The sequence below is a fragment of the Coturnix japonica genome, chromosome 37 (genome assembly GCF_054131305.1).
Source record: "Coturnix japonica strain WE chromosome 37, WE-NBRP24, whole genome shotgun sequence".
In the NCBI taxonomy this organism is placed as follows: Eukaryota; Metazoa; Chordata; class Aves; order Galliformes; family Phasianidae; genus Coturnix; species Coturnix japonica.
Genome location: NC_140699.1, coordinates 2,327,391 through 2,345,566, shown reverse-complemented (window position 1 = coordinate 2,345,566; position 18,176 = coordinate 2,327,391). Strand labels below are relative to the sequence as shown.

The following is an 18,176-nucleotide window of genomic DNA, read 5'->3' as shown; positions in this document are numbered from 1 at the left end:
AACAAAAAGGAAGAAAAATAAACAAACATTACTCAGTGCAAAGGCATCCTGGAAGTTCTTCCATTAGGAAGAATAAAATGTAATATTTTAACTAACATTTGCTAAAGAGTTCAACTGAGCACAATTCACCTTGTTCCCCTCCCTCCTTCACAATGTTGTCAGTATAATATTTGCAGAATATGTGTTGGCCACTGATTAAACTCTAATCACCTTCTGGTCTAATCAAAGACAAACAACTAACACTGATTTTAGAAACGAGATCAAGCCAGAAGCGCTGACTGGACCAAACATCACTACCATTGGATTGCAGCATAGAAAGTAAAGGAATGCCTACCTTCCAGGTGTGCTCCTTGGAACTGTTTTATCACAGTCCTGCAATTAAGAAGAAGAGCATGAGGCATCTAGAAGCATATGCAATTACATTGCAAAGTATTGATATCAAGTCTTAAAGATTCTAAATACTTAGCCTGAAGAGTGCTCTAATTCAGAAATACAGAGGTTTAAATTTGCCTGCCTTTGGCTTGTACAAAAGGAAAAATAAATCACAGTTCTTTTATCCAAGCTTTTACCACAAACATGTCATCTCAGAACCCTCCATATTCTGACAGTAGTTCTGAGATTTCCTATTTTCTCCACTCCCCCATGCCATGTTTTAGAACCAGATGATACAAATTTTTACTGTGCTATTCCAGAAATGTTCCATGCCCCAGTAATTAAACAACTAAATGCACCATCTTCAAGTTTTCCATGTGAAAAAATAACAAACAGCGGAACTGAGAACAGCAAAAAAAGCAGCATGGACTTCTGCTGGGTAGCACAGACTCAAGAGGTATGTTTAATTCAGCAGGCTGAACACCATCTCTGGCTGGAGATGCACAGAGTTAATATTGCCAAGGAGCAAAAGATACGATAAAAATAAAGGAGCTGCTAGACTTATAGTTACAGAAACAACCTGGGAGTAAAAGACACACACAGCAGCTCTTATCCCGAACAGTTGCTGCATGGACATCTGTGTGCCATGCACTCTTTAGCCAGCACAGAACATGAGGGGCTCTCCCTTAGGTGGCAGCCCATTGTGTGTGTTAGGAAACTGTCTCTGTTTCCATTCCACATTTAGAGAAAGCCCATTTGAAATCATCAAAGCATGAGTCCCTAGGTAAAAAAAAAAGTACTGTTCTCACAAAACCAGATCATTTTCCTCACATTTGCATTTTAGAGTACCTGAAGTTTGTTTGAAAACTTGCTAATTGTTTTTCGTACCTCAATTGCAAATTCTCCTTCAGCTGTTCAGTTTGCTGTTGGACTACTGAACATTGCTGATGTAACAAACCATCAATACACTTGGTTTATTCTACTGAATCTTTGGTATCTTGTGAACATACCTGCTCTCCATCGCTGTCTTCGCTACTGCTAAGTTTTAAGTCATCTTTCAACATACTAAGTAAGTAAAAGGGAGAAAGTGAGACAAGTTTTTCCATGTAATTTAATTACATTCAAAGCACTCTTCTATATTCCAACAAGTTACTGTTTATGCTACAGAGCTGGGTGTGTGGGTGAAATCCACAAGTTACCATTTAAAACATTTAATGTCTAAGAATGGCAAGTTAAGTCATTCTTTAAAGAAAACTACGGGCTGTAGTGCTTTGATTCCTTTGTTCGTTCTTTAAAGTTTAGAAAGGAATTCTGACACGTTTTACTAATGCAGGTGGAGCTAAAACATCTGCGTTCAACCTCTTACACACCACGGACAAGAATACTGTTTCCCATTGAATTAAGAAATGTGATTGCTTCATGTCTAGTGGCAAAATCCCAACTGTTCGACATCATAAATTTTCTACTATTCTTCAAAGGTATAATTGCTCCTATTTAGGGTAGTCATACATACACATACTATTTCATGACACTGAAAGTACAGGAACACAAAGAAAACATAGTGGGGTATTTGTGCTTATTTAAAAACACCTTCGTTACAAAAATAAAACGTCTTACTCTGTCTGGTTCGATTCACATCTGGAGAAAGAAGATAAGAAAGGATTAGAATACTTCCCAATTTCACAGTACAGCTGTTCTACTTATAATCTGAAAAGAAACAGCAACCTCGAGAATCTACTTAGACATCTATTTTCAGCTGCTACCCTTATCAAAAGATGCATTTATCTCACTTTTTAACGCTTTCTTAACAGAGCACAATCGCTTTATCGGAAATTCTATTGACACAGCAAACATCTCCTCACCCCTCTTCCCATGCACCTCACTTTAACTAATGTGAAGTGCTAACTCCAGTTCTTGCACCTTCCTACACCCTCCCATTCTGGAACCAGCACAGCCCTTTCATAGAGGACTACACTGCTATAACAAAAGAAAAGCCAAATGATGAACTCCTACTGCTACCACTTATTGAAGTGGCTGTGTATAAACATCTGAAACCTCATGTTTTAAGGAACTGACATAGTCTATAATAAATAAATAAATGAACAAGCCACTCTTCAATTATTTCCCATTTCTTTCTCACAGATGATTTGTTTTTTAATCTTATTAATACTAAAAATGTAAACAGAAAAACTAAACTTCATTTCGTAACTGCATCACAGCAAATACTAACTTAGAATACCTTCAGAATCTGCAGTTGCTTTCAGTAAACATTCCATCAGGTGGAATGGGCATTTTTTGTTTGGAAATTGTATTTAAACAGAATGTAATCAATTTTCAGGTATGAATAGGGCAGAAGACAGTTAGATTCTTCCTGCTGCTTTTTTATTTTTTCTTTCTGATGTCTGATTAATGAAGCATAATGTTAGGTCTGTGTACGCAACTAATAAAAATGCCTGTCAGTCACTTAAGAGAATGAGTAACTACTCGTACAAACTTAACTAGATCTCAAACTTAATTTACTGTCTCCTCTAATAACAGAACAGTTCCTCATCCTATTTGTGCAACTGCAACAAGCTGCTTCCAGCTGACAGCTTAGCAATGCACGTTTAGTAAATCCTGTCCCATCCTGCCCATTCTCACACACTGATACACTTCCAGCTCACCAGCCAATTCCTAGGGCCAAACTCCTGCTCAGTATCCTACAGCTGAGAAGAAAGCAGGGGGATGGAAGGAAGGCACAGCGCACCTGTTACACCGGTGTGCCATTATTTGCCCTACTGTTCCTGAAAATAGGTTGAAATCAACTTTTTTTTCCCTCTCCTGTCAGTTAAGTGTAAAGCATGGCCAAGAGTGTGCAAGAACTGACACATTCTGGTAAAGAAACAGCTACTTCCAGAATCTTTTAAAAGTTGACTGTTACGTGAGAAATGTTTTCTCAACTGCTACTTACGATTTGGATTGATGGCCATTGGATGTTTTTGCTGAAGGATTATATCGTTCTAGAAGGAAAAAGAAATAACGCTGTACTCTTTTGAACACAGACAGCAAAACAGTCACTGCAAAGTGGACAGAACTAAACAGGCTTAGCCAAACAAACTCAAGAATGGCGGAGTGAACAGGAGAAAGAGGGACCAGCTGACGTCAGGTGCAGCCTCTCACACATTGACCAAGTGAGAGAGGAGTAGAGACAGACTGCCAAGAGAAGCAATGACCTTAATCAAGAAAATCTAGAAGGCTTTTTTAAATCGTTGCTGTCTAAACCAACACACACTTAATATGTTTCTGAAGGTGTGAAAAACTTCTGCTTCTATCAAGGTAGGATACAAGTGACAATCCTGAAGTAAAAGAGGATAGGTCTAGCTTAGATATTAGGAAGAAATTCTTTAGTCAGAGTGTGGGGAAGCCCTGGCACTGCTGCCAGAGAGCTGTGGGTGCTCCATCCCTGAAGCCAGGCTGGGTGGGACCTGGGCAGCTTGGTCTGGGGGGAAGCTTGGAACTGGATGGCATCTAAGGGACCTTAGAGCCCAAACCCTCCCATGAAAATTATTCTATTACCCTCTACATGCTGAGGAGATCAATTAAATCAAGTTTTTAATCTGTTTCAGCATTCCTACGCAGCTTTTTAGTGAATGAAAAGTCTTTAAATACAAAAAGCAAACTCATAAACCAAACCCTACAGTTAGAACACTGTGATATAATCTGCTTTTTGGTTTGTCTTCTTTTTCCTTCCCTGTTCTTTAGTTCTAGTAAATTACTAAACATAGCACAACAGAAACAATATCTGAGGTTGTTGGAAGTGTCACAGAAAACTGAAAATGGAGCTGAGAAATGGTTCTGTGTTTTTATCTATTTGGCCTCCCTGATGACATACCTAAAGATCAGCTGTTTCCAGAATGTAACCTATTGGCTAGCCTTATGGAATTAAGTTTTAATTTGTTTCCTTAATTCCCCACTGTATTAGGAGTTTAGATTAAGCTGCTTGTGAATACCTAAGAATAAACCATTCCGCTTTTACTATTTAATCTGTTTAATCACTTTGACAGGGACTGGTAAGACTGTTGGAAGGCAACAGCACAAATCTAATTCATTTTTGCCAGATATGTTACCTGGTTAAATGCTTCATTTCAGTAATATTCAAAATGAAGACACAGTCAAATAGGAATAAAAGGTGCATTTGTCTAGACTTTGGAAATACATTCTGGGATAATACACTCAAGAATATTAACAATTCTTGAGCAGTTCTCTTCAATTTTCATATCCATAATGCGAAAGTGGACAAGAAAAAGGAAGAAAATGCATTGTGCTTTTTCTATTAAAATATGAACTTCGTTGCTTTCCAGCATACCCAGGGGTTTTCTCTGTGGGTGTTTTCACACTCAGCTATTTTCAATCATATCAACCAAGGAAGCCTATTTTTCGAGAATTAAAAAAATAACAACAATTTAAAGAAACAATTTTATTTTTTTCCCCTTTTCTAGAAGTTATGAGTGAGTTACACAACAGTTATTAACTTTCCAGTTCTCAGCAAGAAGCCACAAATAAAATCAAGTGTTTATTTCATAAGTCTTGAGAAAATACGGACAATTTTTACGTGCAACCCATTCCATTACCAGCCTGGAGAGGTCTCATGATCTAATGGCCTGACTTCTTAAGGGGTACTAAGAATACTCAGTTGTAACAAAAACACTGCACATAGGAAAGGAAGTTTAATGTACTTACTCTGTTCTCCAGTGCCAAAACTGGACTGTTGAGACTCCTAAGGGAACAAAAGATCACAGGAGTTTTTTCAAAGGGAATTTTAACATCTCAAAAATCATGCCATAATCAAGCTATTGTTCTGACTTTAAAGGATGGCACATATCCTTTAAAAAACAACAACAAAACAAAACCAACACCTACTCCCAAAGAAAACCAACATGCTAAAAACAAAACCCAGTGGTAACAACCAAACAGAAACAGGGAGCCCTTTCCTGGGCCCAAGCTGCCTTCCCCAGCAGTGACAGAGCAGCGAGTACATGGGAAGAGCATCCTTAGCTCATCTGTCCCACTGACCCATCTGTCCCTGCTTGCTTGCTTGGAAGATGGGCCACGTGCAGTTGTCATACACAGTACCTGAATCTCCAGAAACTGTGCAACTTCTGCAAACCCTATCTTCCCTTTCTCACCTTCATCCAAATCCTCATGTAACTGAGCAACCTGGCTGTATAAAAGCCAACAGACAGTGATAAATACCTGCCTCGATATACAGTGGATTTGCTGTCTATTAAACTAGCCTTGAAAGACAGAGCCTCGCCAATTCTAGCGCTGGCAAGATCTCTGTATTCCTGTTCCAGAAAACCCAATTCTGCCTCCTGAAACACAGTACGTTATCAAACACTTGAAATGTTACAAAATAAATAAATAAACAAATAATCAGAGAGTATTGTGTTACTGAAAACCTACTTCTAAGCTAGTGTGCCATTTTAAAATAGGACCTTTCTGACCTCCTTTTAAAATGAGGACAACTGCTGACCTTACGCATAAAAACAGAGAATGTTTGAGTCAATTCACCAAGCTGATAGATGTACTCTGTGACAGTGAATTGCAGGGGTTTGGGGCACAGCTGTACAGCAGTCTTCACAAACAGCCAGCTCAGTGACGTGATGCAATTTATAAATGCATTTTCCAATTGTAACTTCATAAACACACAAAAGCTCTACCTGGCAAGGCATACTTACATATATCTGACTTCCTTTAACATTTTTATTTCAAAAGTGGCAGCAGTTGAAATCATGACTTGAATGAGTATTGTCAGTGGAATGGAGAAAGAGTGCAATTTTCTCAAAAACAAAACCTCTTAGGGAACTTTAAGATGTTCCCAATGCCCTTCATCTTTACTGACTGAAAGAAGAGACATTAAAATCAACCTATGGTTAAACTGCAAAGTCAAGATCAAGTTGCAGAAGTCTTCTTACTTCAACAGAGAGCAAAAGCCGTACTCTCTTCAGAATACAAACTGATTCTTATCTTTCACACAGGTTCAATGAGTACAAGCATGATTCCTCAGTTTCCTTTTTCCTGTCAACTAAGACAAGTAGGTAAATACTTGATAAAAGTACCTGATAAAATGTAGGTAAAACCAAAAAAAAGACCCTACAGTAATCAAAATACCACATATGCAGAACGACCGCGCTGTGCTGAGCACAAGATGAGTAACTGGGACTGTTCTCATCAATGTACATACCATAAATTCTACAGAAAGTGTCTTCCTCAGTGCTTACCTCAGCCAGCTTCCTATTTCTAAGGCAGTATTCCAGTTAAGGGCACTTTAACGAGGTGTTATGCTTAAATGTGCAACTTCTTCCAAATAACTCACCATCTATTTTGCCTCTGAATACACGTCTCTCAGAAACTCAAAGATTAATAAAGAAATAAACAGAAATATATATTTTTTCAAGTCCAATTTCTTGAGAAAGAAGAAATTAAGAACATTTTGAAGGATGGAAATGCTTTTCACAAAAGCACAGCAGATTGCTGAAGTTAAGTGGAAGACACTTCAACAGGTAAGAAACCATTGCTTGGACTCTGACACAAAATGGTGATTAGAATGGTAGTCAGGTACATAATTCTTACCTGTCCATTTTTGGTTTGGCTGTGGTGAATAGGATCCATTTCCATTTAATATCTGACAACCCAGGTCAGACCTCACTTTTAATTCTCAGAATAAAGTTTCTGGATCACAAGGATCACAAGGGATCGACGCAACTGACTGCTGCCTTCACAACTACTACAGCACGGGACACTGAGCAAACCCAGAGACCAGTGCACCTCTTCAGAGATGTCTGCAGGTCACCGCTCAGGTACACAGACATAACAGCTGTCAGTGACATCACACTCCCTGTTCTATGATGGAAAGATTCCATCCAATAAGAAACAGCTGCATTTCTGAATATATTTTACAAACACACCAGTCCTCCTGCTCTGCATTTTTTGACTGTGAACCCCTGGCTTTAAAGACTTACACAGGATGAAATTACAGAGCGTTAGGTGATGGGATAACATTTTTATCAAGAGTCAGGAATCTGTTTTTCACAGCACCCATAAAACTTTTTATGACCTATTTTCATGAAGTTTTATCTTCTGATTCAAAGACTTCCTGATAATTATAAGATATATTTATACTAATGCAGACAGGCCCCACTCAGGATTTTGGGTCCCTGCAAACACTTGCTGCACACAGGGAAAATGATCTTATGCCAGCAATCTTAGACATAAAATCCACCCATCCACCAAAACGAGCCTCATTTTCTACATGTAGGCAAAGTGTACCAGACTTCTGCACACAAGAGAAATGCTGTGAGATGCTGCAGCATATAACTTGTAAATAAATAGAAAGTTAAGGAGAATAAGATTTTCTAGAACAGTGTGGCTTGATTCAAGTAAACCAGCGCTGTGTTCAGCCTTCTGAATTCTGTTCCGAGTCTAGGCTGTACAAGCCTACGGCTCACTAACTTGCTGGAATTTGGAGAAATCCCACTGCCAAGAATGACAGAGGGGAGAAGGCAGAGGAAATTACAGACTTTCAAAACAGAGAATTTGACAAAGTTCCATGGCTAAGATGTACGCACACAAAATAAATAGGCTGGCAGAAAGTTGAAAGGCTCAGGGCAGCCATACATGGAATTTTTTCGCAAACTTTGTGAAGAAACAGAATCCAAGGTTGACAGATTCAGAAAGAAAAACACAGCCTCCCTTTTGTGTTCAGACGTCAACAAGGCTGTGCAATATTATGCAGTTCCTATCTGCAGCACAAAGGCCTTTGTATTTCTGCACACTTTCTTTCCCCCCCTGAATCAAACAGCCACTGAGAGAAGAACGTAGGCAACACAGGCTGCTGACACCAAAGCTGCCCACAGCTCTGGGCTACCCAGGCAGTGACAGTACCAGGACCATCCAACCTTCTGTCAGCCTGTGGCACTTTGGTGGATGTGCACTTACAACACACAGCCTGGAACATTTGGCCAAAAAGCAACCATGAGTTGTAGTCGGAGCCTTTTGGAAAGCTCCATTCACACACTGCTCTCCTGGTACATCACCAGCTCCAACATCTCTCCCACCCTGAGATAACTGCTATGAGGCACTCATGAGAACATTTACTTGTGGCCAAACAATCTAAATTACAGAACAACTTTCTTTTTAAACTGGATTGTTATTAAAGAGTAATCCAATTTGTTTATTTGGGGGTTTAAAGCTGATTTTCAAATGGGAAAGTAATTTCAAAAACATCCCCATGTTAAGAGGACTAGAAAGTTGACGACAGAGCATTTACGTAACAGCAAAAACTGTTACAACATTTCATTAGAGATCTCAGGGAGAAAATCTTAAAGTATTTCACTGAATGGTTTGGGGAATAACTTGGATCAAACAGGAAACAAAGAGCAGTGAAATGGTGCTTCAAAACCAGGAACAGTGGAGTCTTCATGATTAGGAAGGCAAGTTTTAAAAGGCATCCATAACTTCTGCAATACAGCGTTAGGCCACATCAGCAACCCATTTCAGAGATATGTTGAGTCTTGAGAAGAATTCTATTCTCAACTTAAATCAACTGCTGATAATCAGTAGATACAGGAAGTAAAACATGATTTCATATATTAGTCAGCTGCCTCAAACCAAACTGTACTTGCTAAAGTTGCAACCCACAACTATCTCCCCTGCACACTCATCAGCCAACAAAATACTTCAGATTACAGAGCAGCTTTTCAAGGCAAACAATCACCAGTGCCAGTGTGACTGAAAGCACTGCTGCTGAGGGTGCAAGACCCAGCCCTGGGAGGACTTCGAAACTATGAGGAAAGTTCAGTTTAAGCAGAAAAGTACATTTAGATTTCTTAGTATTTACCACTGCCTGCCAGATAGAGGTAAGCAATACTTGCTTCTGTACACAATGGTACAAAGTATTCCCCCTACAAAGAAAAAGGCTCCATGGCATTTTAAAATTTCACAGTTACCTTTAAAAGGCTTGAATTTATGAAACAGAATTTAATACAAAAAGGAAAGCTGCCCCACATGTGTCTTTGCAAATCACTCTGTGTGTGTAAACCAGAGGAAACAAAACAACATTCTTTGTAAGAACATTGTTGTGAAGATGCGACAATGTTGTGAAGATAAAAAGATTCCAGGTATGGAAACAAACATAGAACTACACAGAACTCAATATAAAAGAGTTCCAAAATCCTGACCTCTAACAGGATCTATTCTTTTAACAGCATTCAGTACTTGACCACAACACTGACCTTCGTTGGAAAAGGAAATTTTGATGGTTCAGTTTTGCATGGTGTATGAATAGCAGTCAGCAGAGGAGGCCAAGAATGGGTCATCTCCTGTAACCAGAACAAAAAAGAACAGCTATTAGCAAAGCAAAAGCACAAAGATTCCAAGTTACAATCCTGGTTTGAACAGCAACCACCTCTCAATTCGCAGTTCACTGTTCATACTTCACTAAGCTTTATATTCAAATCTTCATTTCCCAAATGTATAATGAAGATTTTGCATAAAAAGAATTTCTACCCATGAGAACAGATAGTTAAGACATAGCAACCAAACAAGAAAGGCACAAATTAATGGAATTGATTTGCCCGAACAGAAACTAAAGTCTGATTACTTCAGGCTGTGAAGAACATATGTGAGACTAAGGGTAAAAAGAAGAAACCTGGAAAAGGGAAGCACAGAAAGTTTGAAGAGAAAAGTGATAAATCAAAAGCTTGAAGCCAGAAAGAAAGTGTGTTGTGTTCACTCAGAGCATCTGCAATAACCGTGGAGTAATGAAGATCAGAGCAAGTCAGTGATGCAAATGCTCACAGGGCATCCAGTAACACCTTTGTGACAGCAGACATGAACAAGGGTCACACAAGGGATAAAAAGATTTGAGAAAATAACACAGGTAGAAGAAGAAGGGTGTGCTGCTGGATAGAAAAAAAATATTATAATCTAAACTGAAACTGGAATGTAAACACTCTACTTTGGTGGAAGAAATGGTTAACTCTGGGTATAATAGCCGAGGGCTGGGATAGAAGAAATGCAATTCAACATGGAAACCCAGGAGATGATTATGCCCAGCACACAGCTCTGCTTCCAGTGTTCCCCAGTCTACCTACTTTAGAGGATTGATTGAGGAGTCCTCCTGTAATGAATTGCAGTCAAACCAATTTGAAAGGTACTAATCCACTGTAGAGCACTTTCCACCTCCTTAGTAACGTTTGTGTATTCAACAAATAAGTTATGAACAAAGCCCAGAGAACTTACTTTTAGAATTTCATCCACGCAGCTCACATCACCAGATGCTGATGCCTAGAAATCAAAACTCAAGATTAATGTCTCCTATAACAGACCTTCTTTAAAAGATCCCAGGGGTATGAAGCAGTTAAAAATAAACTTCAGTCCTTATCATGATTCATCTAGACTCTATAGAGATACAAACAGATCTTGCTAATTCTTTTCAGCAACATTAATTTTAATATCAGATAGATTCAGATTTTTACAGGATGAGTCACATCCAGTTATGAAAAGCAAATACATCAGATCTATAAAACTGCCACAGTAATCTCTTACTTTTCATTTGACAGTTAAAGTGATCTTAAGCAGTCAGAGACACTAAAAACTTCTGTGAGAGGGGGAAAAAAATCATAGCTTTCAATCATTCCTGTTAAGACGCGACTGGATAATATCTGAACTCAAATGGATGACCATGAATATGCAGTAATGACAAAATGCATTATCAAGTAAAACATAGATGACAGCATGAAACTAGAAACAGCAATAACTATGAAACTATAAATCATTTGCATCCCTGACACTACAAACAGAAAGGAAGCAAAGTTACTGCACATTTTACTGCACTAATGTTAACATGTGAAGTCTTCCAGAATATGGAAATAATTTATTTTTCAGCTCTCCTTATCTGTTTCCTGGATCTTATTTTGCTCTTTATTGAAATTCCAGAAACAAATGGTTGTCAAACAGTACAAGATGCAATGACATTTTATTACTAAGGCACTCTCCTTGTATGTGAGCTACAGTCAATTTCTGTGCCCAACAGTATTCTGTATTCAGCACACCTTATGAGAAGTCTGAACCTTTTTCAGTTTGGTGTGCTTTGGGGTTACCTTAGTTTGCTTAGGCGAGGCTATCTATAAATTATTACATTCTTCAAATGAAATTCTGAGTTAGGCAGAGGATCTCTTGTCTAGGACAACATGGCTCCCAGAGAAGACAATACACGCATACAGGTTGTCAAAATAGTTGTGAGTATCCTACTATTTTACCAACTTCTGACTATAATTTAAAGTACTCTAGGAAAACTTGTTAGTCTGGGTTAGGTTAGCCTTTCTCACTACATCTCATCGGCTTTGCTTAACAAAAGCCACAATCTCCACATGGAAGAAGCATTTGTGCATTTCCCAGTGAAAATACAGGCCTTCACTGTGGAAATTTAAGATGCTTTACTTAACAAAATATAAAATTTACAATAAACTAAGTTTATTGGGATTTTAAAGAAGCTGGAAAATCCCAGCCCAAAGGGACTGACATTCAAGAATCCAGTAAATAGATAACAACTTACATCGAGTGGTTGAGAAGGTATTTTCAGCTTGGTTAGATGTGCCTTGCTGCTAGGCTTCAGCTCATTCACACCGCTGCTGTGAGTCTGACTACTGTAGTGTTCGGAGGATAACTTTGGTTCCATGGATTCCTGTCCATCCATTGGCCTTACATAAGCAGTGGGTTTCTGTAACATTGAACTGGACTTGGACATGAGTGAAGGTGGAAAAGACTGGTTAGAGTGCTGTCCACTTGAAAATGAGGGTACACGTGAAGGGGAGTCCCAGTTGGCATCCGGATCCCGGGGAGATTTTGAGCGTTGATGTTCTTTGCTGTGATGATCGCTTCCATGAGATCTCGAATGACTGGAGCTTAATGAAGAAACAGCAGGAGGTTTCCCAGGGCTGGAAGAACGGGATTTGGAGTGTTCCGATCCATGCTGGCTTTTTTTGCGACTGCTGCTGCTACTGTACGAGTCACGGTCATGCCTCTGGCCACTACTGCTAGTGTTATTGCCACTGCCACGCTGACTGCTGTGGCCGCTCTGTAAACCCGAGGACCGTTTCTGAGATTGCGAGGAAGTGCTAGGTGCTGGTCCTACAGGAGTCCATTTGCTACTCTGATGTGAACTAGTATTATGTCTCTGATCACCAAAGAAACTTTGGTTTGATTTTTCATCTGCTGTTGATGGTACGGTAGGTTTGGGAATTCCAACAGGCTTTGGTAGCGATCTATCTCCTATAAGATCATCCATTTCATCATAATTACCAAGCATGCTCTGAATGCGACTAGATAATTTGTCTTCTTTGCTGGTCTGTGAAAAACATTAAAGAAAATGCAAAACACAGCTTTAAAATACACAATTTCATTTTTGGTTAATTGACTTGACAACTATTGTAATTAATCTAAACTTTAAGGCTAAAATCATGGCTAACATCCAAGTCTTTTTTTGTTAGTGCTCCCAATTCCCAGGTTTTGTTCTTTAAGCAGTAATTTCACTCCCTGTGGCATGAAGAAAAGATGTACTTCAGTAGCACTTATCCTTTTCTTATGCTGATCTCTAATTACTGAAAAATCACACTGGTGTTTTCCACCTTTCCCACCCTTTTATGGGAGAAGCTGTTGCTCCCAGTATGAACTGACTGCCCATAGTTATCCATAATAACAGAGCCATGTAAGGAACAGATTATGCCCCACATTCTTAAACCTTTTAGTGTTATAAAAACAGCACCAGTGTACACCAACACCATCTCAGAAAGATGGCAGATAAGCTGCCCAACTTCCTCTGCTGACAGAAACTCACCATAAGGGTCAACAGCACCACTGAGTTATTTCTCTATTTGACTATCTGAAAATTGGAAGGTATTTATTTTCAAAGTCTGTTTCTGATCTTTATTTCTTTTCATTAATCCTTATTCTCTCCTTTTCATCATGAATTCTTAAATGTTGAAAAGCTGGATAACTTAAAAAGTAGTCTGTCTGTGTGCTTCAAACAAAGAAGTAACTAACAACTCTATTAAAATCTTTGATCAAATTTAAATGCAACTTTGCCCAGTTATCATTTTCTCATTTTATTTCATATGGCCAACAAAGTATCTGTGAAGAAGATTTATCCTTCAGCCTGGGAAGACACAAAAACAGCCAGGACACAGAACTCTAAGAAAAGCATTATTTAAAGCATTGCTTTTTAGGGAGGCAGGTGAAAGGAAGCAAACTAAAATGTCAGCCATATCTATTTATCAAAGACTACCAAGGGCTGAATGAAAGAACTGCCATTAGCAAATAAAAAACCACTTCTATGTGTTCTTCTGCATACAGGCCCCTTTAAAACTGCCCTCTTGATTGCACGTCAAATAGGATTTCCTATACAGAGGAGATTACCACTGTCTTAGCAGAGGCTGAGAAGACACCTGTTCATAGAAAATAATGACTAAATCCCTACAGGCAGAGAAGAGAAGGAAAAAGACCAAAATACTTTGCAATACTTCATACTTATTTTGACAGTTTACACTTATTTTGATAGAAAGAAAGCCAAATGAAAAGTGTCTATTGATGCCCAATCCATGCTTATTCTCTAAAAAATGAAGCCGTTGTTAAAATCTACACAGTCAATAGAGTTTTTAGTCCCATGCATTAGAAGGTGAAGGAAACAGGCAAGCAGCCACACAAGTGAAAAATACTAATTAAATGGCCTGAAGATCCCTGTATCTTAAACCCCTACAAAGAGTCACAGTGACCCAATTCTCCCCAACCAACCACAGTAATGCAGTTCTTTCCCTCCCTCTGCTCATCTTTTTCTCCCTCAAATTTCCTCTTTCCCCTGAGAGGCAGATGAATTACAGCTGACTTCAAATAAATGGATCAATCACTTCACAAACTCAGTTCTGTTATTTTCTTATATTCCAATTCTCATTCTGGGCAAAGAAAGTGGATTTATTTAATCTGCAGCCAAATTCTAGGCCTTCAGCCAAGTTTCAACAGGGATTTTAAGTAGTACTTCTGTACAGCACCACTTAAATTGACCAAGAATAGTTGAAACACTAACCAGTGCTTCAAAGAATGTATAGGTGAGCTGCATGCAAGACTTTAAGAACTGTAGACATTGTCACCTTAAAGTCTAAAATGTATTGGTCAGACAACGCTTTACTTAGCAGTAAAATAACATCAGCTCAACCTCACCACTCAGTTATGTAATTTTTAATTGGTATTTATACTGGAATAACTTGTTGCCAACACAGTTATAGGGGTTCTTTCCTGAAAAACCAGTTGGGGTTTTTTCTGTTGTTTCTTTTTTGCCCTTCAAATCAGTTTTACTGTATCCCCACCAGCTTTAGTTAGCTTCATACTTGTAGGTTTTAGTTATCAGGCACAGCAAACAGAAGGGAAGACAGGAATCAAAAAACTCACAACTTCCCCCCTGAGGGAGAAAAGTCTTCAGCTGCAATGTTTGACCTCCCGCAAACAAAACAGAGATAAGGGAATGGCTTTGTTTTCAAAGTGAGTTTTGAACTGTATAATGAAAACCTTCAATGGTACCACTTAATGACCACTGCAGCAGAAGCAGAAAAAAGGTTTTTTCAAAAAATAAATTATCTTGTCTCATTATCTCTTTCCTCCCTTGAAAATAGTCCCTGCTTCATAAGTATTAGCATAAATCTGCCTATGGAGATGATTAGTAACTAACTGTCCATCCTTAGTTTCAATACTTGCTTAAATGCTGGTTAAGGTGACAACTGGGACCTGAAAAGATTTCAGATATAAACAGATTTGTAGCACATATTTCCCTACAATTTCCACTACAAAACAAAAAAACACATTTGTACAAATGGCAGAAACTCACAACTTTGTACGGTTCAGCAAAGAGAGGAGAGTTGGGTGGAAAGGCTTCTTCACCCTGCTGGATTTCTTGATTTCGCCTTTCCCTTTCTTTCATATGCAGCACATTTTGGTCTTCACGGTTCATGTTGCTGCAAAAAACAACCAACAATTCCCTGGTCACAGAAGGAAAGAGGAGGATGGAAGCACACCCTGTTCTGCAAGAGATCCCAGGCAAGAACCCCCCGCTGACTGCAGCTCCTCAAAACTGAAAAGAAGTTTGTCCAGCTTAAAACATTTCACATTTAGAGCAGCTATAACCTACAATCTGTTCCTGACAGGGACAGTTTATGCACTTAAATAAATAAATCACAGAGTCCTCAGGCAAACAACTGGAAGTTGGAGCCTTCAGCTCTGTTGGCACTGCGATGCAGCAGTCAGGAGTTGTCCAGGCTCCAGGAAATCCAGAAGGATCGGCCCCTCTGGTAGCCCAACAGACAGCACACATTACAGTGCTCTACTGCAAAAATGTAGATCAAAAACATAGAAATCTCACATATTACAAATCTTCCTTGGAAGCCTGGCCTTGCTGCTTGCATTAACAGCAACGTGTCAAATTGCAGAAATGCAAAATCCACAAACAAGTCAGCAATGATTTCCTTTGAGGTTCATAAAGCACCAGGACTTACAGGAGTAAACAAAATAAGGTATAAATAAGGTCTCTAACTCTTTTTTGTACGTGTCATGCTGTACTTTGCATTAAGAGATTTATAAAAGTGGCTTCTTGATCTACAAAATGATGGTAGGTGCATCCAGAACATAAATACTATTCCAATTTAAGTGTAAAATGAAAAAGGTGTCTGCTCAGAAAGTCATTATTTCATGTTTTCAGACAGCTGCCTGATTATTAGAAATACAGTATCATAATCCTGCCACAGAGCTCATCTGAAAGCTCTATGAAACTAGTGTTCCATTCTGGGCACAACTTCCACCTACCACTCAGCTTTTAAAAAAACATTATTTGTGCTTTTCACCTTAAAATCATTTGAGCCTTTCACTGCAGTTTCTTACTCACTTGGCTTCATTTTTTCCTACTGCTCTGCCCACAGGCACATCAAAACCAGAAGAAATCCCCGGTGTAAGTTTAAATGTGTGATGCTTTAGGGTGTGAGTTTGTTGCATTTCCCTGAGATACCTGCACTGTAAGCAAGCTAAAAGCATCAGCATCATCCAACGTGACGCTGACATCGAGCCTAGGAATGTGCTAACTTTTAACGTACATATGAAAATCACTTCTTCTCTAATTGTGCTAAAATCAGTTGAACTCATGCAACTGCAAGTGAATGCAAGTCTGCCAGCTGAGGGAGGGCCCTGCACGCTGCAATGCAGCCAAGCTACAAACTACAACCAATGTTCACAGTGATGGCAGAACGTAAACCTGCCTTGAAAGTTGGAGCTATAAACAGCTTTTTCTTTTTTCCTCCTTCAGATTTCTTGTATATCCAAGACTTAAACAGCAACAAATGTCAGACTTAATCACAGATAGTGACCTGTTAAAGCCAACCATTAGGATCTATGCCATTTTACTATCAAAGGCAAAATGTTTGGCAGGGAACAGAGTATCTACACCTACCTGTGGGTAGTTCATTCAATAAAAAGCACTAAGATAATGAATCATATGCAGCTATCCCTTTAGAAGATAATTACACTTTACAAGTAGAGAGTTACACTTTAACACGAGGATCTTCACTGAGCATCACCTTTCAAAACTGTATCAACATCTGTTGAAAAAAACAAGTGTACTATACAAAGATATAAAAACAAATATAAAGGGAGTTACAGTACTATTTGAGTATAAGAGTAAAAAGGTCAAAAGAGTCAAAACAGTTTAAATCTGCTCTCCACTAAATATCCCAAGACAGTCGGAAAATTTGATTTAATATGCTGTTACCCTTTTTTTCCTCCCAGTACATTTCACTTGGGTCTCTCAATATGCATTATGCTACATTTATATTCCTAGTTAAAGAGTCATAACTTCTTCAGAGCGAAGAAGCAGCAAATGCCTGCCATGAATCTGTGCAATGAAGTGCTCCTTAAAAAATCAAAAATGCATGAAATGATCCAGAGCTGAAAGCTGAAAATCATCCATGCCAACCTTCAAAATTACCATTGTGTTTACAAATGTCATAGGAGAATATGATTTTAGTTCCCAGGATTTCCTGTCTTCACAATGAGAAAAATATCTGATATTTAGCCAAGACTTTGTCTTGAGGATTGTATACAGAGTCATGTCCACAGCATGTGAACATTTGGGTGAACACTTCCAAGTCACAGCACGCATGCCAGTGCAGCTAAGTGCTTCTACCCTGACCTGGCCTCTGTTATCCTGGTGAATTTTAATTCAGTGAAATGAAGTAGGATTCTTGGGGTGGGACATCGCAACTGCTTAACTGCACACAAAAACACTCTGTAACAGCATAAAGGAACATGAAGCTGTACTTAACCTTTTTAAGTGGGTTTTTCCTGCAGCCATATTTCTCATAAAGTACAAAGAGGAGAGTAAGCCATACCCTTTATCCTTTTCTGCATGTACAGCACCACACCACCTAAAGCAAAACACTGCTAAATACGTATTAATTCACATGGTAATATAGAGTGAATAAGATGGAAGTACAAAGATAGTAGGACTCTTCTGTTACCTACAGCACTCTGCTAGCTGAGTGTTTTCCTGGGAAACAACCAACTGAATACCTGTAGAAAATTATATTCTGAATCTTTCCTTTTGTGGACCCTCCTTAAATGAATGGAATTTCAGACTTAAACCCTATAAAACTGCAGAATTAAAATTGAAAAACTAGGACCTTAACATTTCTGTGCAAATCAAGATGAATCTGAACATTTGTAAAACATGACCA

At 38.8% G+C, this 18,176-nt stretch overlaps 1 protein-coding gene across 2 annotated transcripts in view; it reads right to left on the bottom strand.

Annotated features, from left to right (window-relative positions):
- Nucleotides 1-15,424, bottom strand: part of LOC146754900 (AF4/FMR2 family member 4-like) — a 31,216-nt gene extending 15,792 nt beyond the window's left edge. The window contains exons 1-9 of one of the 2 annotated variants that reach the window (XM_085526663.1): nucleotides 15,287-15,424; nucleotides 11,969-12,760; nucleotides 10,654-10,698; nucleotides 9,645-9,731; nucleotides 5,092-5,128; nucleotides 3,323-3,371; nucleotides 1,990-2,010; nucleotides 1,383-1,437; nucleotides 335-372 (exon numbers count right to left, since the gene is read on the bottom strand). In XM_085526663.1, coding sequence (XP_085382789.1) covers nucleotides 335-372; nucleotides 1,383-1,437; nucleotides 1,990-2,010; nucleotides 3,323-3,371; nucleotides 5,092-5,128; nucleotides 9,645-9,731; nucleotides 10,654-10,698; nucleotides 11,969-12,760; nucleotides 15,287-15,409 — 1,247 coding nt within the window. In that variant the 5' untranslated portion in view covers nucleotides 15,410-15,424. Of the gene's footprint in view, nucleotides 1-334; nucleotides 373-1,382; nucleotides 1,438-1,989; nucleotides 2,011-3,322; nucleotides 3,372-5,091; nucleotides 5,129-6,984; nucleotides 7,208-9,644; nucleotides 9,732-10,653; nucleotides 10,699-11,968; nucleotides 12,761-15,286 lie in introns of those variants that run through there. The other variant, XM_085526664.1, reaches the window with a different exon arrangement.
- Nucleotides 15,425-18,176: the final 2,752 nt, after the last annotated feature.